The sequence below is a fragment of the Pezoporus flaviventris genome, unplaced genomic scaffold (assembly GCF_033815535.1).
Source record: "Pezoporus flaviventris isolate CSIRO_AGI_PZ_B2104156 unplaced genomic scaffold, CSIRO_AGI_Pfla_v1 ptg000045l, whole genome shotgun sequence".
Classification (NCBI taxonomy): Eukaryota; Metazoa; Chordata; class Aves; order Psittaciformes; family Psittacidae; genus Pezoporus; species Pezoporus flaviventris.
In genome coordinates, this window is record NW_026892593.1 from 13,675,099 (window position 1) to 13,692,007 (window position 16,909).

A 16,909-nucleotide genomic window follows, 5' to 3' on the forward strand; every position below is an offset into this window, starting at 1 on the left:
AGTTCCTGTTAACTTCAGTTTAAGTGAAGGGGCACAGCCCTTCTTAGAAGATGCAAAGTAGTGTCAGCTCAGATTCTTAAGATGAAATTCAGTTCTTTGCAGAAGGTCTGCACAAAGCCTATGTATCGTTTAAGTGCCACTTAATTCTTTATAATGGAGCTTGGAGTGGATTTGAAGAATCTGATAGGCTTTTTGTTGTCTCGTCTGGTGAATATAAACAGTAAAAAAGCAAGTGTACCGCCTCAGGAAATACAGTGTATTCCTTTGCTTTGGCTAGTGTAACTCAGTTTCAATTGCTGATAGAAATTCTTTGATACTATGCTGATAAAACCGTTGTATACTTTGCTCACTCCCTATGTTATATATTTAGCTTCACTGCGCTACTCTGCTGTAATGGACAAACTGAAAAGTGAAAATGCAAAAATAGATGTAATCCCATCGACATGAGCATGGCCCCCCGTTTTGCAACTGTAACTACCCACGGGTGTCTGAACAGTGACTGGATAGACAGCTCATACCCTAGTGTGAGCGTGCCTGCCTGGCCTGCTTGTGGCAAATGGTTTGGAAAGCAGGGCCTGAGGAGGCAGGGATTCAAGAGTCTGTGTGTTTGTACAGCTTGTAAGACAAAGCAGGGCCAAGAGAAAGAGCTGGATAAAACAACTGTGGAAGATTTGTGGCAAGGGAGAGACCTGGGGAAGGGGGGTCTGTTTTGTGTTACTGATATCAATCCTGCACTGCTGCTGGTTATGTGTCATTAATAAATTAATAAACCATTTTAATACTGATTTGCTTTAAGCCATGTGGGCTGAGTAGTTTTCCCCCCCCAGAAGTAGTTGTTCCAATTCTCAAGGCCTAAATGCATGAGGTAGTCTATACACTTAGCGCAGAAATGTTTTAGACTTCATCTCCTGTAAAATACTTTTGGTATGTTCTAAATTTGTGTGCATATCCCCAATACCCAGAGCTCAGACTCCATATATTTGTAATATTTCCAATAGCTGCATTCTGAGGTAACAACCAAGCAAACACTGAGTAATTCACAGAGGAGGGAAATATTTTTGTAAAGATTAGTTCAAATTATGTTTCCAGGAAAACCTCCCACCTGAGATAGTAAAGGCAATCTAGCACATATTTTTTGTTTTAACCAACTGTTCAGTCTTTCAGTGATCCTTCACATTGTTGAAACATTGCTAGAAGTAGCCATTTTGAACTGTGAATTGCAAAATATACACCTGCAAATGGATGAGGCTTCATGTTGACATTTTTACTGAGCTTTTTTCTGTAAAACCTGCAACTGGATGCATGCCTTCACTCAGAAGGGATGTTACAAATGAGATGTTAGCCTCAAAACCTGATATGATCCATTTCTCTGTAGAGGAGTACCTACGGACCCCAAGCAAATTCCAGATTTCTGTATATTATGTGCTATAAAAGCTTAGTGAGTTTGCTTCAAAAAATTGTAGCTATGAAAATTGTCTGGGAATCATTCCTCCAGTGAGATATATATACAGATATCTTGACTAATGAACAGTGCAAATTCCTATGTTGACATCTGGGAGCTAAGGTGCTTTTTATGTTGAAAACCTTAATAGGAATTTTAGACTGAGCTTCCACTGAAAGAAATCAGTGTTTGTTAAATTCCTGGAGCTTACCAACAATTGTATCAGGACTGAGGACACAGGTTGTTTCATGTCAAAATACTGCAAAGGATTTTATTAAAAGACTAAATTACACTTCTATTTCTTGCCATGAACTGGTGGCATTGGGAATTGTATTCCTATGCCAGTTCTAGACAGAGGAAGTCGGGGACATAGGGAGTCTGAATCACACGTTCAGGTGAGAATAAAGAGCTGCAACTGCCAGTGGCTATAAATACCTGCTTTTAAGCTCTGTGGACCCGAAGTTAATTTGGAGCATCATAAGCTTCTCATATGCTTATGTTGCTAAGTGTTTCTCCTGTAGTTTTCTTTTTGTTGGGCTCATGGAGGTTGAAGATATACTGCATGTATTGGTGTCAAGCATCAACACAGAAGAAGACAATTGGTGTTCCCATCTGTGGAACTTGTTCTGCCCTTTAACCCTAGGATACTTACATACAAATTGAGGTGGTGAAGATTTCTCATAGTCTAGCCCAGGATTGCTGACGTGATCTCTGAAAGAACTGAGTATCATTTTCTGTGGACAGAACTTACCAACTGAACAGAAGATGAATTGTTTGGGGGACCTTACCTTGTTTAGCATGAATATATGGCACCATGCAAGTGAACACTTCTCTGTATATGTACTTTATAATATCCCAAACACCTCATCCTACAATTTTGCCTACAGGGGGAGAGCGAAAGAGTAATGAAATATTAGATATTAGTCCTATTGCTTAGTATTCTATGAGAAGAATACCAGATATTACAGAGGTGAACTCAAAAGAAGTATAATCCATAAAGAAGTCTACAGGAATTAAAGCCCTCTTTCTCACTGCCTTGAAGAAATGATCTCCCTGCAGCTCATCTGCATCTACTTTAATGCAGTCACAGCTCTGTTGTGCCAAGAGTGCCAGTGTGTGACCTTGGGGAAATTTTGCAGACCCAGCTTACCAGAGGTGCAAGCATTAAGAAGAACCACAAAACACACAACAAACTACCTATCAGACAATTAGGGACCTTCCTGACTGTACTTCCTTTCCATTGCAGTTATAGGATAAAAGGGTATTTGTACCAGTCTTTCCCCTCTGCTCCTTGTCTGCTACCTCATGATTTCCCAACCTTTATTTCATTTACACCAGTCCTTGTTATGTTCCTAGTTCTTGCCCCTTTCTGTTCACTACCATTGCAAGTATCACAGAGTTCCACAATTCTTGTCATTTTGTTGACCACCTCTAACTGTTTATTATATTTTTAATCTCTCCACTGTGGGTCTCATGTCTAGTTGCAATGCAAGCACTTTGGGAGAAGGAGTGTCTGCCCAGGTATATAGTCTAACACAAAGGATTAAGTTGTTAGCCACCCCGACAATATTTCCTTGACTGTAAGGAGCATGGAATTAGAAAATTAGCTAACTTTTCTGTTCTTTTGATTTACAACTCTCCTTTGGGCCATTGTTGGGTTTTAAGTTCTATTTGTATTATGAAATTTGTTGGCACAGCAGGTATTATGAATATTTTTTTTAAATTGCCTAGGGCTGTCTACATCATAACCTGTGGCTGCATTATCAGATGATGAAAATAGACAAGGCAAATGAAAAAGTGTTTAGAGATAAGTGAAATATGAATTCTCTTGCCAATTGTTTTTGGTTGTGTTTGTTTTTTTTTTTTCTTTTCTGTTCCATAGCACGAATTATCAAAACAAAACAGTGGTGTGAAATGCTTCCATGTTTAGAAGGAGAAGGCTGTGATTTGCTAATCAATAAATCAGGCTGGACCTGTACACAACCAGGAGGACGGATAAAGACAACCACGGTAGGTTACTTCTCTGTTCTATATTTCTTCAGTTTCTCATTCACTTTAGTTTACTGAAAAACAAGGAGTGAGATTTCTAATTGTTTTTTGGCACAGATAGGTAAAGTCTGTTGCCTTATAATTAAGCTATGTACCCAACTGTGCATACTGAAATACACAACAGTGTTATCTCAAAGGCAAGAAAAATGTGTAATTCCCACAGTTACTAAGGGTGAAAATTATATCAAGGTTTTCTTAAAAGGTGCCAGTGATTTAACTAGTATTTGTATTCAGCCTGAAGACAGAGCCTTATTGCTTTGCTATACAAGAATTTTCTTATGCTGAGAAAGCGTAGGGTATAAAACTGAACACATGGTCTAGAAGGGTGAAAAGAAAGCTTTCAATGGGAATTGGAGAGAAAGTATTTTTGCTATTCTGACTGTACTAGAAAAGCAAGATGCACAAGCAGATCTTTAGTTTTCAGTGAGAGAGTCAGTGAGACACAGAAAACATGTGAAGAGATCCATTGTTTCATCTTCCTTTTGGTCCTGGTTTGTTGATAAACCCCTCAACTCTCTGATTTGGTGTCTTGGGGCATGTGCTTGTAGTGTAGCTAAGAATATATATGACAGTAATAGTTTCTAGGGCCTGTAATATATCAAACAGATTTCTAGAAAATGTTCTCAAATGCCAACAACACTTTGACTTAAAAATGGAAACAAATCTGCAGAAGTATAATGGAGCAATTTTCTGATATTTTTCTAGAAGCTTGAATAATTTTTTCCCGTTTTTGTTTTTTGGTTTTTTTTTTAGATTTACATGGAGCTTGAGTGTAATTTAAATGAGTGCAATTTAAAGAGTATTTAGGTGTAAAAGTACTTACCAGTGAGGAGTAAATTAAGGCCCATCATCCCCTGCACAATTTCTCTGTCTGAGCAGGAGACAGACACCAGTACAAAACCTTCTATTGTTTTAGAATGCCTATATTTTGGAAAATTAACATGTTTTTCGCTTTTAAGAAAGGAATGAAGATTTGATAGTGCTTTATGAGATACCTACAAAACAAACTTTATGAATTGTGACCACTGTTTTGATGCTCCTGTATTTACCAGACATAATATTCTATATGGACAGGGCTATAAAACTTAACGCAGTCTCTGAGGTCTTACTAAACATTGTTTGCCTGTAGATCTTTTGCATTCAAATTATGTAAGAGTGGCATAAAAAAAAAAGGAAGGAAATAAGTTTCTGAAACATTAATGCAAACTTCCAAGGGCAAGAAGACCTAATACAGTAACTTTGTCATACTTGAAATATTATCCTAAATCTCTTTAATTCAGAGGTATTTTCTACACCCAAGGTAAACAGAAAACCCATGTACTGTGACACATTGCCAGCTGTCATTGTAGTTCTTTATTTGATGTTTTGTGCTAATAGCATGACTGAGTAATGCAAAGAAAGCAGAGATCTTCAGTATCTGTCTTTAATGGAGTGATTCAGATATCCTTTCATTTGATATCTGATTCTGAACTCTCACTTGTCTGCACAGCTCTTTAATGCTACTGACATGAATGGAGTGACTCATAAATTTGATTAACATAAATGAAATCATGCCCCATCAGTAAAATTAAGGCCATAGCAAGTGTAATATTGTAAAACAGACTCTCCCCCACACAGAGATATCATTGTCATTGGTAAGGAGAGATTCTGCCAGAGAGCCAACTGTAGAACAGCTCTGAGCATAAGCCCACATCTACATCAAGCAGTCTTCAACAGTTGGTATTACACATTCAGACACACAACAAACACACAGTACGTTTCAGTCAAGCCAGACTAGCATCTCAGATTACTTAAAGAAGCACTGAATGCAGAACGAGAAGGGGGGGAGGGGGAAAAAGTTAAAAAAAAAGGAACCTAAGAAACCCCATAAACCCCAATTACTGAAATATTAAGAATAAAAAGTATATGTTCATTTGTTCTTTAGCCACTTCGTTGAAGAGTAAGCTTTGGACAATGGTAATTAATAGGTTTGGGAACTACGTCTTAGGATGGCTCTATAAAGTGTATGACTGTGATTAAAAGGAAAGAATTTTTCTAACAGAAACACCAAGACACATGCTTACTGTATCAGTACTCTTAGGTCAGCAGCTGCTGATGCAATCAAGTAATTTCTATTTCTGCTCTTAATCATCACACCTGAGTTGCCAAGCCCATCATGGCATCTAAGTGCAACAGGAAGAATTCCCTGCTGGGAAGATCCAAGAAAATGGCCAGCGGTAGTACAGCGAAATAAATGTCCAAACATATCATATTAATTATTATATATGAAATGTCTGTTATGAAGTAGAAATAATTCTTGACCACATCTCCAGTAACAGCTAGATTAGGTCCTTAATATTTTAACTAGCAATTTCATTAACACACGTTGTTAATCTAATATTTGCAGGCCTTTCCTGCTAACATTAGCTTATATCCTAAAGATACTTAACAGCAGGTCTTGCATTATCAAGTGGCGATAGATCATATAGCAGAGATATTGCTGTTTGGTAAATGCTGAGACAATAACTTGCCACACATACTAAAGCCAGAGCAGTATTGAACTCTGATGGACTAAGACCAGCTGTTGTGGTAATACGAGCTTTCACACTGATTCCAGGAGGTTGTGTAGAATCGTAACTTTTTAAGTAGTGTATTTACAAGTAGCACATGGCAAGGTAGGACTGGTGGAGGTCTTACGCAGAACATGAGTTCCTTTTCACATGAGAATATACTTTAGGACTCACAGTTATATATGCGTCTACCCCCAAAAAAGGGAAGAAATATGATTCCTTTTCTGTAGACAAGTTTAATATTCAGCATGTTTTCTATGAAAAAAACAAGCAAACAGTGAATGAAAATACCCATAGATCCAAAGCAAAAGTACAATTTCTGTAAATAGGGAGCATTGCTGCTATGTTATGCTGCATGTCAAAATTGTGCAGACTTTCTACACAGAGAGAGGTTTTTTTCACTGCCTGTCACTTTTTATTATCACCTCTGGAAATAATGAAACTAAATCAGAATTATCCCCTCATGTGGGTAGCAGTGGTTTATATTCATTTTGTGTTCACTTTGCACAGCTATAAATGACTACACAAGGTGCAAGGCAAAGGAAAATCAGGCTCAAAGTATACTCTAAATGGATCTGGATGTCACTTCTGCCCTGTCATCCTTTCTACAAGGTGTGAATGAACCAAAGATTTTTCATCTGCTAAGAGGCTTTTAGAATTGAGGACTGACCAGGCTAACTGCCAACCTATGTATTAAGCAGCTGACTGTTGATTCAAGGAAACAGTATGGCACCTTGTAAAAGAGGATAGCAAGAGAATATTACACAATTGTTAGCACTTTCAACAGACTAAGTACCTTCGTATAACAAATGTCTCTACAGTCACTTTAAAATCACCCGCCTTAAAAATTTCTTCTTCTGCAGTTCATATTGCTCTTTCAATTCTTTAAAAAAAGTTATATGATTTTCAAAAATAGTATGTAGGTTCAATAGTGACAGCAGATATGCCTTCTTTTTTTTTTTTCTTAAGATATTGCTGAAGGGCCTATCCATTTTATATTTCAGGTATAATACTTGCCAGCATATAGATGGGAATATACATAATGTATTGGATTTACAGGGGATATTAATTTTAGCACCAAAGTGTATATATGTTGTCAATGATCCATCACTACCTAATTGTTACTTAATTAATTCCTTCTTCTACATGATGTGATTTCAATGCATGGAGCTAAACCGAACATTCATGTGCCAGTTCCTCGGTAGCTAACCTTTTAAAACCTTTGTGATTTTACTGCTAAATTAGCTGAAGTGGGAAATTAAGGAGTATGAAGAAACTGAGAAGCTCACAGTGGATAAAAGGCGTAATTACTCTGACATGGAGCTCAGTGCTTAGCTAGTGAAATTTATTAAGGATCTAGCTTCACCAAGGGATGTGACTTTCATAATAGAGTTTACTTAGACACAGAGCAACTTAGCATTCTTCACCATTAATATAAATGACATGGTGGCTGGATTGGAAAGGCAATTTCTTCTTTACCCTGAAAAATACAATAGCTTTTTTTATTGGCTGTAATTTAAATCAAGATTTTTCTGCAGAGCTTTATCATACATGTATGTATGATAAAGGTAACTCAGATAAAAAGTAGTGGTTTGCTTTCATCATTTACAGGCAATGTGTTCTCACTCATCCCATTACATTCAAAGTAAAAAAGAAATATATATATATATGTTACATATTTGTAACATACTTGAGAATTTACTTTTTTTTAGACTGAAGACCAGCTGGAAATGTCCTGAGGCCATGGTCTAGTGGTCTGAGCTTGGGACTGGGAGCCAGAAACTCCTGAGCTCTAATCCCGGCTCTGACAGTGACGCCCTCTGTGGCCTTGGGTAAGTCACTGAACCTCCCTGCCTCAGTTTCCCCAGCAGTAAAAATAAGATTAACAATATTTAGTGAGTCTAGGAGTACTGAGTTAACATTTTAAGAGGTTTAGAAATTCAGAGTAACTTAAAAATAAAAATATTGTTATTTATAAATGTCCTTACTGGTGATATTTATGCTGTTGCTAGATAATCATATAAGCTTGGCATTCCTCTACTTAGTCTCACCTACATTTCAGCTCTGAGTGTTTCTAAATGTGCATTTCACATCTCCACAGGTCAGCTGATTTTATTTGGTTAAGCTGTTTTTAGAAGTTTTCTGACGTTCCACTAGTTCTAGTTCTGTGTCATTCCAGGACACAATACCACCAAAGTAAGCTTTCAGACAGCACCATATTAGAGCAGTAGAAAGATGCAGGCATGCATGCCATGCCAAATTAGGTTTCCTCCTTCTCCTTTGTCAGAAGTGGTCAATTTATGAAACAGATGCATTAAATCCACTTGTCAGCAGTTCATCTACTGAGTTCCTTCACTGTCCTAACTGTAAGAGGAGCACTACATACAGACCAAGATTAAAGAAGGTATTTTTCAGGAGGCTGGTGTATCCCTTCACTCCAGTCCAAAGAATAGCTTTTAGAAACAAGCAGGAAGTCATGATCCTGAATTTTCTGTCATTCATAGCCAAGACTGTTGAAGAATCAGAACCTTTGGCTACATTTAAGCTGTGGCATCAGGCATGCATCCTTGCTTCAAAGTCCATATACATGCACAACTGTGAGTCGCAATGTCTTCTCTGTCTTCTCTTTTTCTGTGTGGCCCTCTTCATGATGGTATGCCTGCCACTGCATTGTGAGAGATCTAACTAGCAGCAGAAAGGGCTCTCACAAACACTCACCTGACAAAATAGAGCATTAAAACAGCCTGATTCTCTTGCATATCATCCTCAGCCATCCTCAGTCTGAATTTCTTGTTGGATTTCTAGAAATCTGGTTTAAGAAAATCACTATCCTTATTGTCACTAAGAACCATCTGTATTCTTTAACTCCTGTTGTCATCCAGTTAGAGCTTCCTGAGCTCTGAAACCATTGCTTCACCTAGCACTATGCGTCATGGAGTCCTCAAAAACTAACTCAGGTCTCAATAGGGTTGTCCCAAAACTGCTATTTAAATGAAGCTTTCTGAGACCACTAACATAATCAGAAGCTAGCCTGTAATACCTTTTATGTCTTAAAACATTAAATGTTCTACCTTTAAGTTGAGAACGGGTAGAGTATGAACACCTTTTACAGAATATCCTCTGCAGATATTATAAGATCAAAAAGTCATGATATTTGGCTGTGTGACTGTACATATGAACTACCAGAACTAGGTTACTCATACTTAACATCTCACTGTAATGTAACTAACTGCATATCTACAGGATCAGTCCTAGTCATGGTCCAGTGCATTAACTGAATCTTCTAATATTACTGTATTAGTCTGATATTCTTCTCAGTAGTACTAGCAATAATTATGAGAGAAAATACCAGTTCTTGACATATCATAGTTGTGTGTACACTCTATAGATTTGTACCTTAAGACCTAGATTCAAACTGTTTATTTCCGTGGCTTTCAAGACATTTTTATACTCTGAGCAGTTTCCATTGCTCTAATTACAAAAAGTATCATAATTTACAAATGGATTAAAATCACTGCAGTACTCGAACTAGATTCTTTTCTGATAATTTCCAAGCAAGTCAGCATGTGAGTTGCATGTCCTAAGTCTCAGAGAGGTTAGAAGTCATGTTTCTACTTCTTATGTGGAAAAAGAATAGTAGCTCAAGACAAGCTTACAAGTGGAGTGGTGGGATGGTCTTGGTGGCCCCATGTCTTCAGTCCTTCACGCACTGAGGAAGCTAAGTAGAAATAAAATCCTCATGAAACTGAAGAACCTAGATAGAGTGGAGCCATGCTGTTGCTTCATAATATGCAAGTTCTCTTGTGTATTAGTATGGCTTCAACTAGTACATTCTTTTCAAAGCTGTGCACTCTTTTGTTGTACCAAAGTACTGAACCCAACCCATTCTATTCTCCGTTATCCTTATCAAAATACACTTCTTTGTGGCAAGTAACTGATCTTCATCTTAAGAACCTGAACATCCACAAGTCCATGGGACCTGATGAAATCCATCCATGGGTCCTGAAGGAACTGGTGAATGGCAACATTAATTCTCATTCCTCATCTCCTAAACCAGACAATTTGATACAGTGGTGCCCACACTGGCCATGTCTGCTTCACAATGGATTGACATTCTCTGAAGGTTCTGATTCCTTGCATGAATATGAGAAAATCAATTTCCATTTAATAATGATTGCAAAGACAGACTATCTGAGGAAGCACCCTTGAAGATTACTTGTGCAAGTTCTTGATTTGTCGTAAGTAGCACAACACACTGTAAGAAGTGATTCAGTAGATGCTATATGCCACATAGTTGAACTGAAAGGGAGACTGTGCATGTGGAAGAAAAAATAGATTTGATAGTGCAAATGAGGAAGAAAGCTGGAAAAGACAGCACAGAACTTGAATAGTTTAAATCATGCTTTTTATGGGCATGTAATGGAAAACTATAAGGTTGAAAACTGGTATGTCACATCAACGTGAAGAATTTAAAATGATGCTAAAATTATTACACACTCATTTCGCACAGTGAGAATGTTCATGATACAAGTGTTAGAAGATTAAGCTGTTGCGCATGCATATACATTTTGGAACATTTCGTTTTTTAAGAATACACCCAAAGACTTCTGTTAAAGCATAAAAACAAGCTAGAATTCTGGGGCTAAGCAAAACAAACAGTTACCCAAACAAGAATTAAGAAAATGAAATAGGTGTTATAGTCAGGGATTCTTATAATGCGTTTGACACATTACTTCTTAAAATCATACTTGAAAATCAATTAAGAATGGCCTGTCACATTGAAAACTGCTGTTTCAACAAGGTACTGATGGAGGATCTGTGAACAGTGCATAATAACAGATAACAGGAGTGTATTGATCCAGGTCAAGGTGGCCTACGAAGTGACAGATTTGTGAAAGGCCTAAGTTTATTTTGTTAAGAATGGTTTCAAAAGCATAAAAGATGTTATGTTCACAAGTGTTATTGAAAATCTATGGAAGGCAGCACAAAACAGACATTTCTGTTTTCCAGTATTCAACTGCTATATTTTCTTTAGGCGTCTGAAAAAGAGCTTCGATATTTAGCAGCATTATGTCTGCACACAGTTTTCATTACCTTGGGGGCATACCTGAAGGGTAAGGTTTTCTGGTTTTCTATCTAGTTAATTCCTGCCTTTGAGACTTTGTTCTCACCTGCTTCTCCTGTTCACTTGCATGTGAACATGCTAGGGTATGCAGAAAGATGCTTAAGTTTACAGTGTCGTGGCAAAGGGATAGCCCAATGCTTGGGTTATTCCTGTGTTTCATTAGAGATTGGCAGTCTCATTACATGGCAGAGACAGGAGGTTGGAATTGAACATAAATGTCTGATCCTTGATCCAAATTAACTAGGCAAGGGTGTGACAGTAAAATCAAACAACAGAATATAGAGGACTAGGACTTTTTTTTCCACTGACAGTGCAGCTTCATGGTAGTCTAAACCAGTCTAAATCCAGACTGTTCCAGACCCATTTTTTCACACCCCACTCTGGCTGTATATGCCTTATCCCCTGTTTTGGGCACTAAGTTCTTGTGGAAATGTCTGAGATGACAAACAGGCATTACTTTTTGCCAAGTTAGTTTTCAGCCACATTGGCTTCTGATTACAATACTGCAGGTAAGCCCAGAATAACACAGATACAGAGCAATTTAGGTTATTTTAGGCCAAAACCTATAGCATATATCTGTCTTAATTATGTAGTTCCAATGCCTGTTGGGCCATCAACAACTCCTGCTGGATATAGATACTTAGTATTTTTTTTTCAGATAACTTTGCTATTCTTCCCTATTTGCACATATCAAAGAATTTTAAAAGCTGCCTCTGAGGTGCAGGCAAAGCATATAAAATATAACCCTCATATGAAATACACTGACATATCCTATGTGAAGGGCATAAGATATTTGAAAGTCCATGTCCTAAACTATGGAGGACGCTGTACTTTTCTGGAGTGGGGGTTCTCTACTCACTACTATACTTCTGATATACTTCCCTATTTACACTGAAGCATTTATAAGGATATACATTGCAATTCTAAATATGTATGCTGTCCCTCTGTTAGTAATGTGGTGACAAATTGATTTCTGGAAAAGTATTTATTCCTACTGATGGACATCTCTAGGTACCGTAAAGAAATCTGAATGTCATCTAAGATCGAGAGATATTCCCTTAAGAACATAATTTTGGTGGTCGAAAAGGAAACAGGATATTGCTGCGGGAAAAATCTTCTGGAGACACATTCCTGACACCTAGCTGGACATGTGATGATACAGCTTAAAACAGCTTGCAGGGAGCCATTCTGACCAGTGAATAATAAAAATAAGGAGGGGGGGGGTTGGGGAGATGCATGTTATCAATGAAAATTAAGTATTTAATCTCTGTGAGTAGCTCAAAAGAAGTTGGTTGTGATCTGCATCACTTAAGTGTGTTGTAAATTTTAGAGGCCAAATACAAATAATAATTAAGAACCAGAATCTTGTGATAGGGCCAAACTTTTTTCTTTCCATTTAACACATGTAAGACATAAGAGATGTATATATCTTTCTTGGTCATGTTTGCGTGCAGGATACAGAGCTGTACAGGTGACTTAGGCATGGTTTGAGCATTGGCAGCAGATTAAGAGTCCTCTGGGCACTCGGGCATATTTCTGGTGCTGAAACCCTTATTTCACATTATGTAGATTTTATTTGCTTTGCTTCTCAAACCAAGGTATATCTGATGATATACCTGATTCATCAATAATCTGAAAAAGCGCTTTGACTACAATGAAGTATATACATACATTGGTAGCGTGGTGATATCAATAAACCCCTACAGATCTCTACCCATTTATACTCCTGAGAAACTGGAAGAATACAGAAACCGAAACTCATGAACTCAGTCCTCACATCTTTGCTCTGTCAGATGAAGCATATAGATCTTTAAAGGACCAGGACAAAGACCAGTGCATCCTTATTACAGGAGAGAGTGGAGCTGGGAAAACATAGGCGAGCAAACTTGTGATGTCATATGTAGCTACTGTGTGTGGAAAAGGGGCAGAAGTTAATCAAGTAAAAGAACAACTTCTGGAACTTCTCAGTGTTTATGAATCTTCCTGTCCTGTTCTGTCTGTCCCTGAAATTATTTTACTTCAATTTGTGTTTATTGAAAGGTTGGCAACTGAAGCCTGATGTAAGTTAAGATTTAAATGGAATTTAAAAGAATACACATAAAGATTGATAGATAATGTAAAAATCCCCAAAGGAGCTAAAATGTAACTGGTGATGGTTCCTATAAAAATGTAGGTAAAACACATTCTAATCCCACAGGAAAATCAAAGAGCAACCAGACACATGTGGAATTGTCTATGTAGAGTTGCATAAAGCACAAAAATCTATTGAATTAACTAAAATGGTGTCTAATAGGGGAGACAGATGAAGCCAGTAACACTGGAAAATCACAGAGGAAGAGGATGCATGTAAAGTGGCCTGCAGAGACAAAAGTATGGATAGAGAAAAATTTGTGAGGAAAAAAAAATAGTATTTGAGTCTATTAGGCTGTGGAATACTTTCTCAGACCTGGGAACTCCAACAGTTGTTCAGTTCAAAGCTAGCTTGGACCCTAGAAAGAGTGCTTTGGGGATGTGTCTTGTATTGGTAAGATATGAAATAGATTAACTGATTTGTCTTTACCAGCTCTGATGTTCTGATTATTTTCTAACCATCTTTATGAAAGCCTTAGTGGAATAACTCATAAGGGGAAGACTCATGGTACTCTGAGATTTCTTTGAGTCATCAGAAAGACTTAATTTTTCTCACAGAGATTAGTTGTGTGTTCAGCTGCCAGACACTGGTCACAGAAATTTGTCATTGAATTGTGCTGTAGAGTAGTATTTCATCTTCTTTTATGTGGCTGAAAGGGTATGGATGAATGGTAGGCTTCGTTTCAGTATTACATCAGTCTTATGCATCCTGTAGCCAGAATTAGCCTTAAGTAGAAGTAGTCTATAATCACAGCAAGTTTGGACTTAGCAGTAAAAAATGTGAATAGACAAGTATTTAAATAGAAAGTTGAGGGTGTCTTCACTAAACCGCAGGAAACAGAATACATAGTGATGTGGGAGATGTTCCCTTAAGGCAGAATGAACTCACTTCCTATTTCCTTGAAATCATTGAACATAGTAAAATTATTACTTTGAATGAAGTGAGAATCAGTAAATCTCCACTTAGGCCAGTATCAGTGATGGCTTCTTCTTATTGCTCTTTCCCTTTTTCTACCTACCTCTTCCTTTTTCTCCATGAAGTCCTGAGAATCTCTTCTCAGAGTGTTTTTTCCCTTACACAAAAATTCTTGTTGTGGCCCCAAAAGAGTTGTTCTGTGATGTAGCAATGCCAAATACGTAAAAAGAAAAAACAAAGAGAAGTTGCTAGGGTTATGGGAGAATTGATACTTAGTTCTTACAGTACTACAGATTGCCTTCTGAATCCTTTTCCCTCTAGACAGCCCTTAAAGGAGTTCTGTCACCCACTTGAACAACACTTTAGTCTATATGGGGTGAGGTCGAATGGTGGTGTTTATTATGCCTAGTCAGAGATAGATACATTCTAGTGAAGGATGGTATTTTGCAGACTTCTGAGGTAAATTCTTGTCTTATTTGAAGTGATTCATATGATTGAATGTATGTTTAGTGGTCTAGGTGATGTTTTAAGGTGTGCAGGGCTGCTTTGGGTGAAGAGGGAACATCCTGATTCTGTAATATACTCTAGATGTTTGACATACAACTCTAGCATGGGAAAGATCAGGTACAAGCCAATTATATGAGTTTTCTACTTTGTGAGATTTGACACATCTGGGGCTTGGACTAGGAAATCAATTATATAATAATATTTCTTTCTTACAAAAACAAATTTTTGTTTGAATTCATAACTAGGCATAACCTAAGTGTCTAAGCCAAGGATGTGAGCAAATGTGCCCAGCTTTACTATCCAACCAGAGGAATAGGTGCCTATCTAGATCTCCACCAGGACACTGAATTTTCTGTCCCCAGTGGCTACACAGACAGGTTAGGTATCTCCAGAAGACAATTAAATCTCTTCAGGATGTTTTACAACTGAAGGTGTGTCAATATAAAATGCCAATTTGTCAATATAAAATTGATTATATGTTTTATGGAGAGAGGTCTGTATCCTCTGTTCTTTTCCCTGTTGAGTGTCAACTGCTGGGCTTGTACAGACTATCCTGTCTGTTCTCCATGGGACTTCAAGTTTTGCTGCACAGTGGTTTAGCTTTTGGAAGAGGAATGAAAAATAAACTGATTCAAGATATATGCCTGGTGATCATGGCATTTTCCTGGAATTCAGAAACCATGGATTCAATCCCCTTTGTAATGAACATGCCTAGATGCACTCTAGATGAATGTTCTAACTACTAGACTGATATGAAAAATATGGATGCTCCTGTTGTCATCATCCTTGGTTGAGGTGGAGCCATATCTCTCCTGACTGGTGATGTAGCCACACTTCATGTTCTTGTCTGGCTGAATCTGCCTTAGTTTAGAAAGACTATCCATCTCCTCAGAATACACACTTCCAAGTATGCCTTACCTGGAAAAATTCTGGATTTCATTATAAATGTTAATTGTTTCATACTATCTTCAGAGATATGTAATAAATATAAATCCTAAAAAACATGCAAATTAAAAGATTGGATTTAGCAGGTTTAGATGCTTATGACGTAACAAGGTTTTAGGCAGCTTGCCTTTCATGTTCCTTACTTGTCAAGTGAGCATTGCAAAGTTTTTACTCAGACTTTCGAAAATTTTCTATAATAAGTTGTTATTTGTGGAAGAAGAACTTGGAGCCATTAGGGAATTTAAACCCAGCCTATGGCCTATCTTGGCAAATGAAGGTAATCCAGAGGATCAAGTTTGCCTGTATAGCACTGGAGTAAACTGTTCAGTGGAAGCTGAGGGAGTGATGCAAAATGTATTTCATAGAATCATAGAATAGTTAGGGTTGGAAATTTGAGGGAGGCAGATTCCAAACATGTAAGTCTGATGCCTAGCTTTATTTTTATAGTCACATTTTATGTCTTTAAGTCAAATCATTCCCTGGTGCTTTCATTACAGGAAATAATTCGACCTGGAGGAGGACAGCTTTGCTTTCACCTCCATTTCATTTGTTGTTTGGGAAGGGAGATTAAGTGTTTACTCCACTTTTTAGGTATGGGAGTCATCCCATTTTTCAGAAGGCTGTGTCACATTAAACATAATGCCCTTAATTTCTGGTTTGCCTTTGTGAACTGCTGTCTTCTCTTTCTTCTTGATGCAACAAACTCTACTGAAATCAATCAAGAATTAGTGTGTGTTTTTATACAAAAATACTAGATAGTAGATCCTCTAATTACAATATGAAAGCTTTGTCAAATGGTGGTGCTTTATCAGTAATCTGTTTGTCCTTCGTAATAACTATAAAAAAATATAAGACCACTGGCAGATGTTTAAAATTGTAGTAGTAAGTCAAGCCAAGAGTACTTTGGTAGCATACTATGCAGCTGTTCTGCTCAAGGGAGCATGAAAACATCTCTACCTGCGTTACTGAAATAGTAACGCTGTTCTGATGGGTTGTCAGCTGAGTATTATGAGATCAATATATATACTCGGCAATGCAGAAATCCACTCCCATTTCATCCCCTAGAAGTAGTATTTTATTTTTCATTTACGAAAATCAAAAGAAAACCGGGCCAAAACATCCTCTTGCCGCATGTTTTGTGCCAAGCTTTTATTTGGTTTTGATTCAGCATATAAAATAAAAATCTAACTGTAATAAAAGAATAAACATGTTTTATCTTTAATGGTGAACTTGAAGGAAATAAGAGG

The 16,909-nt window shown here is 37.5% G+C and overlaps 1 protein-coding gene across 4 annotated transcripts in view; it reads left to right on the plus strand.

Moving 5' to 3' along the window:
* TAFA5 (TAFA chemokine like family member 5) overlaps nucleotides 1-16,909 on the plus strand; it is a 432,709-nt gene that overhangs the window by 356,682 nt on the left and 59,118 nt on the right. For 2 of the 4 annotated variants that reach the window (XR_009745921.1, XM_061467495.1), the window contains exon 3: nucleotides 3,324-3,451. The exons of 1 other annotated variant lie outside the window; for it this stretch is intronic. Coding sequence is in view for 2 of the 3 variants with exons in the window: in XM_061467495.1 (XP_061323479.1) it covers nucleotides 3,324-3,451 (128 nt within the window). In the remaining variant the exon portion in view is untranslated. Of the gene's footprint in view, nucleotides 1-3,323; nucleotides 3,452-7,751; nucleotides 7,874-16,909 lie in introns of those variants that run through there. One more of the 4 variants, XM_061467493.1, reaches the window with a different exon arrangement.